Source organism: Microcebus murinus, chromosome 5 (assembly GCF_040939455.1).
Source record: "Microcebus murinus isolate Inina chromosome 5, M.murinus_Inina_mat1.0, whole genome shotgun sequence".
In the NCBI taxonomy this organism is placed as follows: Eukaryota; Metazoa; Chordata; class Mammalia; order Primates; family Cheirogaleidae; genus Microcebus; species Microcebus murinus.
The window spans coordinates 19926328-19942842 of NC_134108.1; the positions used below are offsets into that span (position 1 = coordinate 19926328).

The 16515-nt window shown below is 33.2% G+C and overlaps 1 protein-coding gene across 9 annotated transcripts in view; it reads right to left on the reverse strand.

Moving 5' to 3' along the window:
* UTRN (utrophin) overlaps positions 1-16515 on the reverse strand; it is a 478755-nt gene that overhangs the window by 265904 nt on the left and 196336 nt on the right. For all 9 annotated transcript variants that reach the window (XM_076002898.1, XM_076002896.1, XM_076002897.1 and 6 more), the window contains 6 exons: positions 12124-12315; positions 11062-11234; positions 8167-8317; positions 6778-6953; positions 2553-2688; positions 1145-1294 (listed from right to left, as the gene is read on the reverse strand). In XM_076002898.1, coding sequence (XP_075859013.1) covers positions 1145-1294; positions 2553-2688; positions 6778-6953; positions 8167-8317; positions 11062-11234; positions 12124-12315 — 978 coding nt within the window. The remainder of the gene's footprint in view (positions 1-1144; positions 1295-2552; positions 2689-6777; positions 6954-8166; positions 8318-11061; positions 11235-12123; positions 12316-16515) is intronic.

Sequence of the window (16515 nt, forward strand, 5' to 3'; positions counted from 1 at the left end):
TGCTTCATTTGCCTTATCATATGTAGCTATCTGGCCATCCACGAAGCTACCCAAGAAGCAGATACATATTTTGAAGAAGTTGATGATGGTGACTCCAGGGTGTAGTTTTTGATTTAGGGGTTTTTTTGAGGGCTTCTTTTTGTTTGTTTTTGAGATATAATTTATACACCATAAGACTCACTCCAAGGTTTTTGACCTAAGCAATATTAAGTATGTAACTGCCATTAACAGAGGTGTGAGATGTACGTTAAGACATGAGAGGGTAGGGAGAAAGATGTCAGGAGCTCAATTTCATATGTAGGTTTACGATACCTATTAGACATCCAAGTAGAGATGTTGAGCAGGCAGTTGTATATGCAAGTCTAGAGTATGGACAGAGGACCAGGCCAGGGCTGCAGATGTGTGAGTAACAGTGACTCAGCAAGGTAGTAATTCTTAATCAGAAAGATCAGATCAATAAAGCACCTACATCATTAGATATAGGATAATGGCTACCGTTTTAAGATGATCAAGCAGAGACAAAATGACTGATATGGAGTCTGTCCAAACCAAGGACAGAGACACATCCATTCAATGTTCCACTCAGACCTCTTACTCTGATAGGGCATGTACCGGGCCAAACTAAAAAGAAATCTATACCTTCATCTACCCTTAACTGTTTCAACTAGGAAAAAGTAATGGCATGAGGGAAAGATATCTTAGTCAAATCTGTAGTCACAAGCCATTACATTCCAATGGAACCTAGTATTCGTAAATACATATTGAATGAATAAAATCATTAACAATAAACATACATGTGTGATAATTCATATGCAACATCAGAAAGCTATTTTAAGGTCTTCATTTTCAGAATATAATCACTGGCCCTTTGTTGCCTAATTCCAACATATATTATCATTTAATGTAGTCTATAATGCATAAATCCCCTAGAACAAAGAATACCGTGTAAAATAAAAGGTATTCTTCAAGAATACATGCTTCTGTCTATGACAGATGAAAAAAATCACTGTAAACATTAGTCAGCATTAGTAAAACATGCCCATATTTGGATATACTTAAAAACAAAATAATTATAAGACCCCACTTCTTTGACAACAAAATCAATAAATGTAAGACATGTGTTATAGTAATTTTATACACACACCTTATTCCATGTAGTATTTACAGTTCTTAAGCTTTCTGAAATTTTATCTCTTTCATGTAAACTCAGGCTTTTATCTGAAAGCATTTCCAATTCAGTTCTATTCAACCATTTGAGTTTTTCAGCTTGCACTTCCATCTCCTGGGTTAAGGCCTAAAGGAATCAGAAGACAGGTGTGGTTAGAAGGTTAACAAACAGTAGAAAGTTCAAGAACTGTATTAGAAATCTCTTTGGAAAGTATTCTTCTAAATATAGATTTTTAATTTCTTAAATGAAAAATTGAACTCATGTTGATAAACTGTAACCAACAAGGGAATGAACACACATCTTCCATGTACATTTGTGTGTGCATGTGCACAAACGCACTCTCTGTCTCTTAATAGCATTAAATTATATTATATTATATTTACTTTGCTAATTTAACATTCTTTTCTTATCTCCACCTTGCCATCCTATCCTAATATACTGTCCCACTTTTTGTAACTCTCCCCAAGTTGTTTTCAAAAGGGACATTCCAAGAAAACCATTGAAATTTTTAAATAAAAAAAAAAAAAACTTCTTAGATGTGGTCACATGTTAAAAAGAAAACTTAATAAATGTTTGCCACATAATATTTGTCATCATTATGAAAAGTTTCTTCCTCTAAAATGCTTCAATCATACTCCGTTATAGACAAAATCTCTCATCTAATTAGTAAATATCCTCCCATGCATACTTTTATGCATGCACTCGTGTGGGTATACACACTAACACACAATTTCTTTTTCTTTAATAAAAATAAGAACACATTATGCCTACTGTTCTGCAACAAGTATTTTAATTTTTAGCACAACAAATATGAGAGTTTATGGATATAAAAATCTGTAAATATTTGGATATATTACATATTCATATATTTTTATGTATTTTTACCGATTGTATACATATACAACTATAAACAATTCTTGTTGGGTGCAAACCAACAAAGAAAATGTGTTTATAATACAATCATGACACTAAGCCCATAGTAAGCTACAGTGAGTTACTCTGAAAGTCAGCATTTTCTTGTAAAACTCAATTTTATAGATAATAATCAGTAATTATTCCAAATCTAAAAGCAAAAAACTATATTCTACAACCCTATTATATTCCACAATGATAAAGTCAGTTCACAATATCCTAAAAACCTTTGGACTAATACTTAGACCACAATGGTTTGTCCTTTTTATGTGAGTAAAGCTTTACCTCTGCAAGAACAAAATTACAGCTGCTCTTTAAAAAATAAAGAAGGATATTCCTCTTGCAAGTCCACCACATTTACCACAAAGTAGCTTCTTTCCTTTTCTTCTTCAGTCATGCAATATCTTATTCTTAAATGTAATGTTTGAGCATCAAAAGGCATTGGCAAATACAGAGACAAATAACCACTTACTGTTAATTCTTGCAGGTTTTCTTCCAGCTCAGCAGTGGATCTCTTTAGCAAAGCATTCTCGGCCTTTGTTAACCAACTAATAATCTCATCTAGCCTATTTCTAAATTCTGTCACCTGCTTACTTTCTCCTTTTAGCCTAAAAGAAAACATTATTGAAAAATATTGAGAAAAATTATCTAATTAAGGAGAACATTATATATTTGCTTTGGATATTCCAACTAAATATTTCCCAAAATAAATAATTCCTAATAATTATATTAATGTGTATTTTTAAATGAATCTTAGTATTATATACATTCTGCAGTACTAAAAATTGTTTAATAATAGAAGAATAAAAAGAATTTTTCCTTAATTCAAAAACATTGGAACTAAAGAATATTATCTTCTTTCATCATGAAAAATTATATAGAAATTTAAAACAAAAAACTTTTTAAGTTAGATACCACTGAGCAACATAATAGAAATTTTTTTAAAACATGAAAAATGTCTTTATCTAAAATAATAAGGAAAAACATATAATTCTCTTTGAGTACTCCATGGAGACAAAAAAGCTTCATTATATGACCTGTTATTCACATTGAGGGGCAACTATTTCATAGGACAGAAAGAATAAGAACAAGGCAAGATACTGAGAATTGGAAAATAAGTATTGGGAAAGACAAAAAATATAAATTTGGTTAGTTCATTATAATAAATATTATATTTGAGTATAGCACCAAGTTGTAAAAAGAGATGTAGGGAAAAAAAAGCAAAACTTTTAAATGATGCAAGTAAAACAGTCAAATGAATATAAAAAAAGAACTGCCTTAATTAGATCTTTCAAATGTAAGAATAACGTTTATAAGAATATAAACCATCTGTCAAAAGATAGGAATATGATTAGGACTCGTATGACAATAAAATTATATATTTTTAAAAAAGGATTTGAAAGCTATTAAAAGCTAGGTGGTATCATTATTTTTATAGCTTCTATAATTAACTACTAACTTAAAAACAGAATGCAGCTTTTAAATGAATTACACTGTGTCATCCCAAATAAGAATTTATGTTTTTTTGGCTATTCCTTTTTATTTTTAATCACAAAAGGCCTAACATGGTAGTGTAATATATGTAATAAAATATTAAATAATATATATTAGTGTAATATATGTAATAAAAAATTAAATACTTATATATTTAATAAAGAGTCAATAATATTTGAGACTATTATAATGTTTAAAAACTTAATGAAAATCACTACAAAATCATAATTCTTAAGTATCCACCAGGAAAGAATACTATTTCAAGATTTAAAATAAATAAACCAAGCAATAGCACTAACTGTTAAGACTATCAATAATAAAACAGGTACTCTACCCTCTGTATTGAAAAGTATTTAACTTGTATTAAAAAGTATTTAACTTAAATAAAATCTTTGGAAACACCCAAAATACTTTTATGGGCCTTTTGTTTCAAAAAAAAAAGTTAAAATTTAAATTGTCAATGTTTCATAATCATGACTAATTTAGTACTTTGAAAATAGAACTATGAAGGAAATTAACATTATCAAGCAATTTCAATAAGACATATTTGAGTCACCCAACATTTTTATCTGCAAACTAGCTAAATGTAATCTGCATTTTAAATGTTATCCCTAAGAGTAAAAACAAATTATAAATTCATGTTAAAACAGTAGATAACAATTTCTCATTAAGGAATAACACCATAAGTTGCTGAACTGTACAAATATTTAACTATAGGCATTCAATACAAAAACAAATTAAACGATGTGATAATTCTCAGTGACTCTGATAATGGTACACATACGAGCTCTTCCAAGGTGGTCTCTATTTAAGACAGATTCCAAACCTGAAGTGAAGTTTAACACGGAATTTATGAAAACAAATATTGCTTCAGTCAAAATATAAGATGTTGAAGAAGAGATTCATTATTCTTTACACTTCCCAAAAATGAGTTAAATAAGTATTAGCTTCACTTTGTTAGTTTCAGGAGCTATAATTGGTACATTCCACAGAGATCCATTTGAAAATCTTTAGGAAAATTTCTGCATTTATTGTTAATACCCTGCCAGGAAGTACATGTTTTTCCTTAAGAAAGCCAAGGAGACACATCATTTCAAGCTAGAAGAGTTCTCCATGCAAACTGATTAGCATGACATATAAGATCTTATGGGACCTCAGCTTCCAATCCTACCCCACTGGTCCCTTGAACCCTCCTCTCTATCTGATCCAGCACAGATCTCTCACATGGCCATGATATTTATGCCTCCCATATTTGCCTATTCTACAACTTTTCTCTAAAAGGCACTCCCTGGAAGGTATTTATGGGAAATTGCTATAAATGCTTCAAAAAACAGCTTCAGTATCCCTCTTCTATAATACCTAAATTCCACAGTCCATCACACCTGCCTCTGTGACAACACTGTACCTGCTTAATGATGTTTTCTTCAATTATTTTCTTCTTCTTAGTCTCTTAGTCATACTTATATCCCCAGTGCTAAACACAAGGCTCAATAAATACTGATCAAATCAATGAATCAATCATCGGCAAAATGTAGCAATAAAATGCTTGGGGAAAAAGTTCTAGGGTAACTTACTTTCATAAGAAATAGATATTTTAAGAGTTTATTATGCATAATCAGGGCATAAGCATTTTACAAACACTATCTCATTTAATCTTCATGATAATCCTCTGAGGTGACAGAGTTCTCATTTACACAGGAGAAAACTTTGGCCAGTGAGCTCTGTGGTCTTCCCAAGTTTGTACAGCACAGTATTTGAGAGTACAAAATAGCACCATCACCTAGTTTCTATGAGACCTTGGATAAATTACTTAACCTCTTCTCTCTGACCCTCAGTTTTCAAAGCTGTACAACTGGCCTAACAGTACCCTAAGAGGGTAGTTGTGAAGATTAAATGAGGCTACGTGTGCAAAGTGCCAAATACTCTCTCTGCAACGTGATAATCTCTCAACCAAAACATACAAATTATTTGTCTCTTACCAAAACACAAAATATAATAAATTTTTTAATAAAAAGCCACTCTAGGCTACATCATACTGGAATATTTTAGGTCATATTATAATACTGGACTTGATAAAGTACCCGACAATCCTGTAACAAAATAGTTTATCACTGAAATAATGCATCACCTACAGTGTTAAAATTAGCAGAAAAAAATATTTTGGACTTTTTAACCCAAAACTACCAATAACAAACAAACAAAAAGATCATTAATGAGATGGAATAAATTAAACAAAGGAGAAATCACTTAAATCTTAACTGTCTCAGAAAATAAGTTCAAATTATTATTATTATTATTATTATTATTATTATTATTATTATTTTGAGACAGAGTCTCACTCTGTTGCCTCGGCTAGAGTGCCGTGGCCTCAGCCTAGCTCACAGTAACCTCACATTCCTGGGCTCAAGCGATCCTTCTGCCTCAGCCTCCCGAGTAGCTGGGACTACAGGCATGCACCACCATGGCTGGCTAATTTTTTCTATTTTTGGTAGAGACGGGGTCTCGCTCTTGCTCAGGCTGGTCTCAAACTCCTGAGCTCAAATGATCCACCTGCCCCAGCCTCCCAGGGTGCTAGGATTACAGGCATGAGCCACCACACCTGGCCTCAAATAATTTTAAATCTATAAAATATGGATAATGTTGAGTATTATATTCACTGGTAATAAAACATATTTGCAGCCAGAAGATGCCTAACAAATTCTGGGGCCTTGTGACATAAAAGTTAACAATAATGTATTTATTATATTATATAGACGAAGAACTTTATTATTTGCGAAGCACTTACTTATATGGCTAGAGTGCACCCTTTGATGCTAAGAATAATGTAGTGAGAGAAATTACGAATGTAGGGTTCAGTCAGGAAATAAGCAAAGGGAAAGCCTCACCTTACCCAAACCTTCAGACCAGAGGTTTGATGTTTTCTTTCAATTACTTTAATTTCCCACCATAATCATCATTTCATAATAAACAGCCAGTATAAAAGAGCTTTTTACACATATGATATCTGAGTAGAAAAGTAAGAGTACGGAGAACCTAAAAATACAGTAAGGGGAACCATGGGCAGTGGAGGTTATCAGTGTTAGTAAAATCCCTATTGGAATATCAGACAATAAAAGAATTTTGTACCCATCGAATTGTATCTTAAAAAATTCTCCCTAAAATATGTTTATTCCTGTGCTCTCAAACGATTATGGCTAAATCACCTGGGTTGCCTATCCATCACTTCTGCAATGATAACACTCCAGCGTTGGTTTAATCCTGCCAGCTTGTCTTTCAAGAAGCTTCCATCTGTCAGGGAGAGTTTCTGGACAATCCTATCCCCAGTTCGATTTAGTGCTGCAAAACTGGGCTGGTGGCTACTGATGCCCTCCTCGAGTTCCTACAATCAAGCACAACTCAAGATTAATGCCATGACTAAATTAAGCTGTTCTGATGCAATGAATCCATCTACGTAGTATGACATCAATTTAAGCATTAGAGAAACAAATTCCTGGAAGGATATTTTACGTTCATGAAAAAGGCATTTTCAAATAATATATATTTCAATGAATACACTAAATGAAATCTATTTGGAAATCTAACCCATCCTCATGAATGTCATCAGGCAAACACAATGAAATAGAAGATCCTAGTAACATAAAACAATTAATAGCTGTTTACATTAAAGCATATGCATCAATCATGTTTGATTAAAGTGAATTGCTTATCTTCTTCCAAATAAATGTTTTGAAAGAATCCCTTAAAAATATATATAACTATCCCCATATACCCTTATGTCCTACCATATATCAGTAAACCTCAATGTGTCTTTATTGAGACACTGCTTCACTGGTCTGCAAATTTTTAAGTAACAGATGAAAGAGATATTTTAAAGTCAAATTTAAGCACTGTAACTCCAAAAATAACAAAAATGCATTGACATGCCTCTAAGAAAAATATTAATAAAAGCATTCTCTTTAACTTCTCAAGAACTTTCTACATAAAACACATATTTAAAATTTAATAAAAGAGAAAATATTTTTAACAATGGTAAAATTGAAATTTTATTTGTTTTCTACCATTATTTTCAAAGACCTATTGTTATCAGCAGAACTGATTCGGCAATTGTGTTATATTTTCCCAAGACTGAATTAGACTTACATGAGCAGCTGTCCTGCTATAGCTCAAGAATAACTTACTTTTATGATAACTATCAACGATATAAAGGAAAACGAGATGCCCAAGAGGTTAAGTACAGAAAACAAAGGTAAGGTATGCATATATTTTTCTGTCTTTGATATACACTTGAGTACAAAATATTACAAGTGTTAATCGGAATATAAAACTTAAAAAACAAAGTTTTTTTTTCACATTTGCCACTAAAGAGCATTTTTTATTTAACTTTCTTTAAAATCCTGATGAAAAATCCTATATGACTAATTTTCTTAAACCTTTGAAACTGGAAACTAGAACTAGAACAAAAATTAGTTTGTAGGCTCCTGGAAAATTAATATATTTGGTCCCCACTTCTGAAAGCCATCTTAACAGCCAGATGCTAAACACACATGCAGCCTTTTCGGCAGATGCCCCTCTCTCTAACAGAACGCACTCACCTGCTGATGTCTCCTGGCTTTCTCTAAGTCCAGACTGCCACCTGGAGCACAGGTATGGACCAGCAACTCTTCAGCTTCTGTTATCCACTGTGTGAGGTCATTCAGGTCACAGTGGAACTGTCTCCATTCTTCCACAGCCCTATCAAAATAACTACAGGACAACAAACAAAATAGGTTTCCAAACTTTCCAGAACTGCCCAGAAGCAATTTTTCTAAAAAAAGAAACTCAAACTTCATTTAAACTGAAAGCCCTCCAATCAGTGAATTCACAGTTCATTGCTCCACAAGACCAATTGTCATGGTGGGTTACAGTTAATATTAATAATTCTTATTAGAGAAAAAGGTATCACATCAAGAGCAAAGCAATCTGTGCACACCATCACCTTCCCACCTCCCTCTCTCTCACACTTACACACACACACACACACTCACACAGGCACACGAACACACAAAGGCAGCTTTTTAACTGAGAAGCTTTAGCCTTCTCTGGCTTGGAAAATCAAGATTGATTAGCTGTAGGCATGTTAACCTACCCAAATTTATACACTTAACATTTAAATACCATGAATTGTAAAATATGATTAATTACTCTCTCAGGAAAAAAAAATAATGTTATTGTACTGCCAGAAAAATGTTCCCAGATAAAGCCCAAAGGGCCAAAACACTTCACAGTTTTCTGATACTCCCTTATCTCTATGTTATAGACTGAACTGTGTCCCACCAAAATCCGTATGTTGCAGCCCTGGCCCCCAATGTGACTGTATTTGCAGATAGAGCTTCTAAGGAGGTAAAGTTAAATGAGGTCATAGGGTGGGGCCCTAATCTGAAAGGACTGGTGTCTTCATTAGAAGAGGAGGAAGCACCAGAGAGATCTCTCACGTTGAGGACACACCAAGAGGGTAGCTGTCTGCAAGCCAGTAATAAAGGTCTCACCAGAAACCAACCTTGCTGGCACCTTGATCTTGGACTTCCAGTCTCCAGAACTGTGAGAAAATAAATGTCTGCTGTTTAAGCCACCCAGCCTGTGGTATCTTGTTACGGCAGCCCTCGCAGACTAATATACTTTGGGTAGTGACTAATCCTGAGTGTCCCATTTACCTGAATACAGCACAGTACAGACGTGCATGGAAAGTCACGTTAGGAATGAGAGAAAGGGCTAGTGAGACCTCTGTGTAAACCTAACTCTTTCAGAAATGAAATAGAGTAAAACCTCAGTGCTTGTCAAATTCAAATACATAAAATAAGTATAAAAAGGAAAAGCTTTTAGGATTAGGATCATAATGAATTTTTTTCTTTTTTGTCTTTTTTTTTGTACAGTAGTAGAGCTGGGAGAGGTAGAAGAGATCACTGAAATTTTAATAATATTAATAAAATTTTTATTTGATATAAGTATAATATTATTACTTTAAAAATAATAAAATGGCCTGTGACTTCAGTAACCCCTAAATAATGCTTATTTTTGCTTCCTTCCATGAAAATCATTTTTCAAATTCAGATAATATTTATTGACTGCCTATAGGGAAGCAACTTTCTCTTCAGCATGACGAAAATAAGAGCACTTCAAACAATACACTATGAGAAGATATTAAAATATTCATTATTGTTTGTAAAAATGTGTAATAACTACGTTAACAATCAAAATTTCCAAATTTTGAGATACTGCAATAATGAATAGAAAATATTACTGGACAGGCTGTTCCAAAGATTAAAAGACTTTGAGTGTAAACATTAAACTTAGGAAAGATCAATACCATCATTCACAGAACATTAAGTTTCAAATAAATCTAAGCAGCATAGTTATGGGTTAATTTGAAAAGAGCTGTACAAAAGGATGCTCAGGTAGAGTTTGCAAAGCCATCACCAATAAACATATTTTAAAAATATTCAAATCTCAGTGATAATCAAGTAAGTGAAAATACAACTGAGATGCAATCTATCACTATAAGACTGGCAAAGATTAAAAAAAATAAATGAAAAGCCTGCCAATGTTAGCAAGGGTTCAAAAACAAGGACACTTTTACAAATACTGTTTGGCAGGGGTAGAGTAAACAGTTTCATGATATAATCCAGAGCCTTAAAATGTTATTATTTTTTAACAAATTTGTCTTCATCTAATAATTAAGCCTAATAAAGGTACAGATAAAGACAGTTGTAAAAGGTGATTTTCTAAATGTACAAAGAGATAATTCTTAAAATCCATACAAAAGAATATACCAAAGGCTATTAAAAGCTATCTTCTCAAGAATTGCTTAGTCACATGAAATTCTAGGCTAAAATATTAAAAAAATGAAGAACACGATGCCTAGGTTTTGCGTGTAGTCTCCAATGTATTATTCTGTGTTAGCGTTCCTCTTATACAGTTACTTTATATTGAGCTATTTTCTATCTTATCTGCCTCTTTACCACATTCACAGCTACTGGCAAAAATCTTATCAGTTTTTATTTCTATCTATTAATAGGCCTAGTCAAAATCTAGTAAGAAGAAGGTTCAAAAACATTCTTTTAAACAGACACTTATAAAAAAGAGTCCGGGGTTATATATGGATTCTCATTATCTGTAGTTGTCTCTGTTCTTCACTCACATTTATCACCAAGTGTATGGAGAGAGCGGATATTAATGAAAATCCTTTTTAATTTTTTTAAAGAAAATCCTTTTTAAATTTTTTAAAGAAAATACTAAAAATTAGAAGTGCTTACACACCATTAGGATATTGTGTCAGAAATGGTCATCTATATGTGATCAGAGTCCTCTTTCTTTAAGGAACTATACTCATCACAATTTATTAAATCAGAGTATATTACAAGGATGTTCTCAATGTGTACAAGACCATTTCCATGGCCCATGAACTTACGGGCATTGCTTAAAAATGAAATATTAATTTTATTTACACATACCCTTTCCGATCACTGTATATTCTGTTAACTCTGTCCCACTTTGCATTCAACTGAGTGAGAGCATCTCTGATCTGAATGGCTTCAGGTCCAGAAGCGTCAAGAATAACATCTGGTTGTTTTTCATGAATGACTGCAATCTGCTCTCCAAGTTTGTCCAGTTGGTCTTTGATATTCTAAAAATATATTATCATACATTAACAAAACCCAGCAAAGTAACAAAAAAAGGAATCACAGATGATCAAAAATTTATACTGTATAACATTCGTTTAAAATAATAATGAGGCCTAATAACTGTTGCTCATGAAACTTCTTTGCCTTCAAAGAAGGAAAAAAAAAAGAAAACAAGAAACTTAAAAAAAAATGTATATCCTTTTATTGGCCAAAGTAGGAGGAATGCCACATAATATACTAATGGTACGGGAATAAAAATCCTCACAGATGTTCAAAGTGGCATTTGTACATGACATATGAGAAGCTTCATTAACATTCTCTAAAGGAAATGAGGTGTTTGAAGCTGGAATTATTTATATTTTCAAATGTTTAATAATGTTAGTTTAAATGACAGAAATGAACTATCAAGCCTATAAATCTATCAGTGATTTTATTGTGACACTATATTTAAATGCAATCAAATTATACAAAAATGCCTTGATAGAATTTAACAGATTTTTAATTTACAATCAAGATGCCATTCCACACCTCAACCACTGACCAATCTTAAAGCATTATAAATGGTCTATTAAATGCTTACATTTTACGTCAATTGACAGTCAGGTTTACAAGACAGGAATATTGTCTGCGTCTGATTTTTAAAAAGGGCTCTGATGTAAACAATTAATAACTGTGCACAGTTAAAAATCCATACCCACTTTTAAAAAAATTAAAACTTTTTGATTATATTTTATCAGAGAATACAGAAAAAGGTTTATTATTCACATACATTATTAATTCCCTGGCACAAATTTTAAAAGCTATAGACCATCGAAGCAGGCACAATAACCAATTCCTTGCTTTATTTCTACATTAACTACAGCCATTCCAATGCAGTACCCGGAGACTCACCTTCAGAGAGTCCTCTTGAGAAGAGAAGTCTTCATAGGTTGCGGTGTTTAGCTCTGGAACATTAAGTGATAATTCAACATCATCCATGGAAAGTAAAATTCTGTTAATTTCAACCAGATAATCTGTGGGGAGAGGTGATGATCGAACTCCAGAAGCAAGTTGACCTGTTTTCCTTTGTTGAATGGGGAGTGCCTATGAAAACATTTTTCAAAAATATTGAATATGTCATAAAATATCCCCACAATGAATAAGTAATAATAACCTGAAAAAAAAATAGGACTACTGTGTGAAGGAATTCAATACCATGAACCAAACTCAAAAAACTTCATTTTAATTTTTTTTAATCTTAAACCTTGCTTTCTACAGAAACCCTTAACAATCTTTATTCAAATTTTCATCTGCAGCCTGCTGCTAAACAGCTTTAATATGTTAATATTTGAAAGGCTTTTCTTTAAGACCAATGTCATCTAAATTCATTTAGCACACAGGAAACAGCAACTCCTTTCCAAGTTGTTGAGGGAATGAGAATATGCTGCCAATCATAAAGATCTGTATGAAATCACACACTTTGATACTATTATTATTTCACTCTTTTTAAAATGTCACAATTAGATTAAACACTCTGGGCCTCACTGCTGAAAATATAAATAAATTAAACATGTTTCTGTGACATAAGAAATTCAATGAGGGCTTTGATTAAAATAATAACCAGGTAATTCAGTATATAATCTTAACCTTTGAGAACCTTATTGCAGAGCGTGAATATCCTACAGGAGACAATAGGTCCTAACATGCTAAATTCAGACAGACTTGAGGCTCCATGGACTCCTCATTTGCCCTAATATAGATTTTCAGGGTCCTCTACTCAGAGCTTTCTAAATAATAAGAAAGGACCAGGATGGACCACCAGTCTTTCAGGAGTTCAAGTCCTTCACTCCTAGATGCTACAACTGAATAAATGCTGTCTACTACTCGCAAAGGGCCAAAGAGCAGCTACTCAGAATTAAGACACCTTCCTTGACACTTTCATTTCTCCTATGTTGAACTTCTAAAAAATTATATTATCTCTAAATTCAAAGACGATGGTGAAAATGATCACAAAAACATGTTCATTCGGTTAAGGATCTTAAAAATGGTTATAATCCCTAAATGAAACCAAGACTCATGACTAAAATCCTTGAGCCAATAACATGGTGTTAAACCTAGAGGTCTGCATCTGTTGCCTCCTACAATTTATTAAATTACTGCTTTCATCAATTGATGGGCAGCCCTGCATAGCCAGATTAGAAGCAGGCCTGCAGATTTCCTGATTTTATCAACAGAATTAATTATACTTGTCTCTAATAGTAATTTTATTATCCTAATGCCACATATTCAAATTTTAGTCAGAAAGCATTTCTGGATATTTACCCGTATATCTAAGAAAGCAAATATAAGAGAATGCTAAAATAAATAATTTGTCCACCCAGGAACCAGTTTTGAATAAAAAGATGCTCAATATTTTTTAAAGGGAAAAAAAATCATTTCTTCAGCTTTTCATTTCAAATAGGCCAATTTTTTTGGAAGATTGTTCCAATTGTTCCAATTGTTCCTCCTTTTAATTTTAAGGAAAAAGAAAATAACCCAGTGAAAGTATTTATAGGTTGAGTAATCATGTCAAAGAATAAAATAGAAACTGAAACCCATTTCCCTGCTTGGCTTCCATCTACCAACCAGGATTTTGCTGGCAGGTCATATGTTTTTCCAAGACCAAAAAGGCTCTAGACATCCAACTACTTTTTTTGTACTTGTAGGATATTTAACTTTGTAGTACTTTCTTCATTTAGCATCACTAGATACTACCTGTCAGATTAAATCTGACCTAGTGGATAATTGGTGGGAGCCACATGTATACCTTAGCAACTACTACAAGACCAGTATTCCTTGTGCTGCTTGGGCAGTTACGTAACAGACTGTCATTTTGCAAGGCCACATGTACCTGAGGCTTGAGGGTGAACTAGGAGGATCAATAGATACTATGAATATAATGTTCCAAGTTTTAAAAAAAATCACATTCGTTAACACTGTTTCACTGTCTACTCAGACTATAAAGACAATCCAAGATTTTTTTCTGAGGCATCATGTTCTTGCAGTAGCAGAAAAGCAGTTCAAGATTTAAACATGTGCTTTCTAAATTCCCAAAGTAGATTTTTGTCCCCAAGAGAGTAATCAATCAAAATACCCTATGAGAAAAAAAAAAATGTCCTAGAGATCTGCCCCAGGCTTTACTTCTGGATAATTATATTTTTAAAGAATTCTCCTAGGACACAGAAACGCAAATACACTATAGGTCAGTACTGAGTTGAGATAATGTTACATGATGTAGCTCATCTCAAAACAACAAACTAAGGTTCAGACAAATAGTTTATTTTAAATAAGTAAATTTATAAAAATTTTTAAATAAGTAAATTTATAAAAATTTTCTAAGTTTTGTTATTATCAAACCATAGGAAAAACATGGCTCTAAACAGAATCAAGGATGGCTAAACAAAAATTTTAAATGCTTCCTTGTTAAAGGTAAAATAATTAGAAGATAAATTAGGGATTAATATCTTAATTTTTTTTTTTTAAGAGACAGGGTCTTGCTCTGTGGCTCACTATAAACTCAAATTCCTGAACTCAAGGGATTCTTCTCCCTCAGCTTCCCAAGTAGACAGGACTACAGGTGCGTACCACCAGGCCTGGCAATTTTTTTTTTTTTTTTAGAAACAGGGTCTCGCTATGTTGCCCAGGCTGGTCTTGAACTCCTGGCAATCCTCCCACGTAGGCCTCCCAAACTGCTGGGATTACAGGTATGAGCCACCATGTCCAGCCAATATCTTTTTTTTATAAAGAGTTCACACATATTTATAAACTGTAATATTCTATTCAACAAATGGGAAAAGGTCACTTAACACATATTCCAAATAAGAAAATGAGCTCTGTAAACTGGTGGTTTCCAATCCTAACTGCACATTAGAATCATCTTGAAAGATTTTTGGAGTTCTTTAATTTATTTGTCTGTTTGTTTGTTTTAATGTCCACACTTAGATCCGACCTGAGAGATTCCGATTTAATCCATTTGGGGGTTAGATTTGGGCATTGTTATTTTTTTTTAAAAAAAGCTCCACAAGTGACTATAATGTTCACAGCTAAAAACAATATCAGCTCGAAAAAGTACTTATTATATTTGGCCTATTGAAGTAGGACAAAGATATTTTAATTATAATAACTAATGCTAGCAAAACAAAATGACATGAGCCTATAATAGTACAGATTAGTACTTTTAAAAAATATATATATTTTATGTATGAAAAATCAAAAAATTATTTCTATTAGGTACCAGTAATAATTTCTGATTTGGGACCCAAAGATGAATAAGATATGGACTGAATCCTGGAAAAAGCACTAGGGCAAAAAGAGACTTTAGAAAGTAGCAATAAAGCAAAAAACTATAACGTGATCTGATAGATGTCAGAAATAAAAATGGAGCTGAGTCTTAAAATATAGTGTATTTTTCGGGTAAAATAAAAAGATAAACCCCACTCTGGGGTAAGGGGATAAAATCAGCAAGATCCCAGAGGTGTCAGGGCATGTGATGTACTCAAGGAAATGTACAGAAACTCAGCATAGCTATAGTACATGGGAGATGACAACAAATCAAAGAAGTGGCCAGGGTCAGACTGAACCCTTGGTATGTCATTATATTGACAAACTTTGCACTTACAGCTCTTTCTGGTTTTTTGTGTTTTTTTTTTTTTCAATATTTTCCTGCACAGATTTTTAGGTGAAGGAATGACATGAGGAGTCACGACTTTGGGGGTAATCATTCAGAGAAAGATACGGAGGGGGCATGCTAGAGTAAGAAAAACTGGACGTACGAAAAGCAGTTTGGGACATGGTATAATAACTCATGACAGGAAACTGTTAAGTTTGAAATAAAGAAAGGAGAGTGAACTAAGAGAAGTTAGGTCACCTTCCCACGGTCATAAAACAAGCAACTGGTAGAGCTGTATCTAACTTCGGGTGAGACCTGTATCTTGCTCCACTCAGACCCGATGGTTTTAATCCCTACTCGATGTGGTATGAGGAACAAGAAAGGGGAGGAAAAAGAAGTAGTTGAAAACAATGCTGAGGTTTCTACTTTGAGAGAATGGCCATCTTTTAAAGTTTAGTCACGCATCACTTAACGATGGGGACACGTTGTGAGAACTTCGCCTTTTGGCAATTTTGTTGTTGTGAGAACATAATAGAGATTTGTGTAGATCATACACAAATCTAGATGGAACAGCTTCCTACACACCTCAGCTACACAGTAGGGCCTATTGTTGCTAGGCTACAAACCTGTATAGCACGTTACTGAACTGAATACTG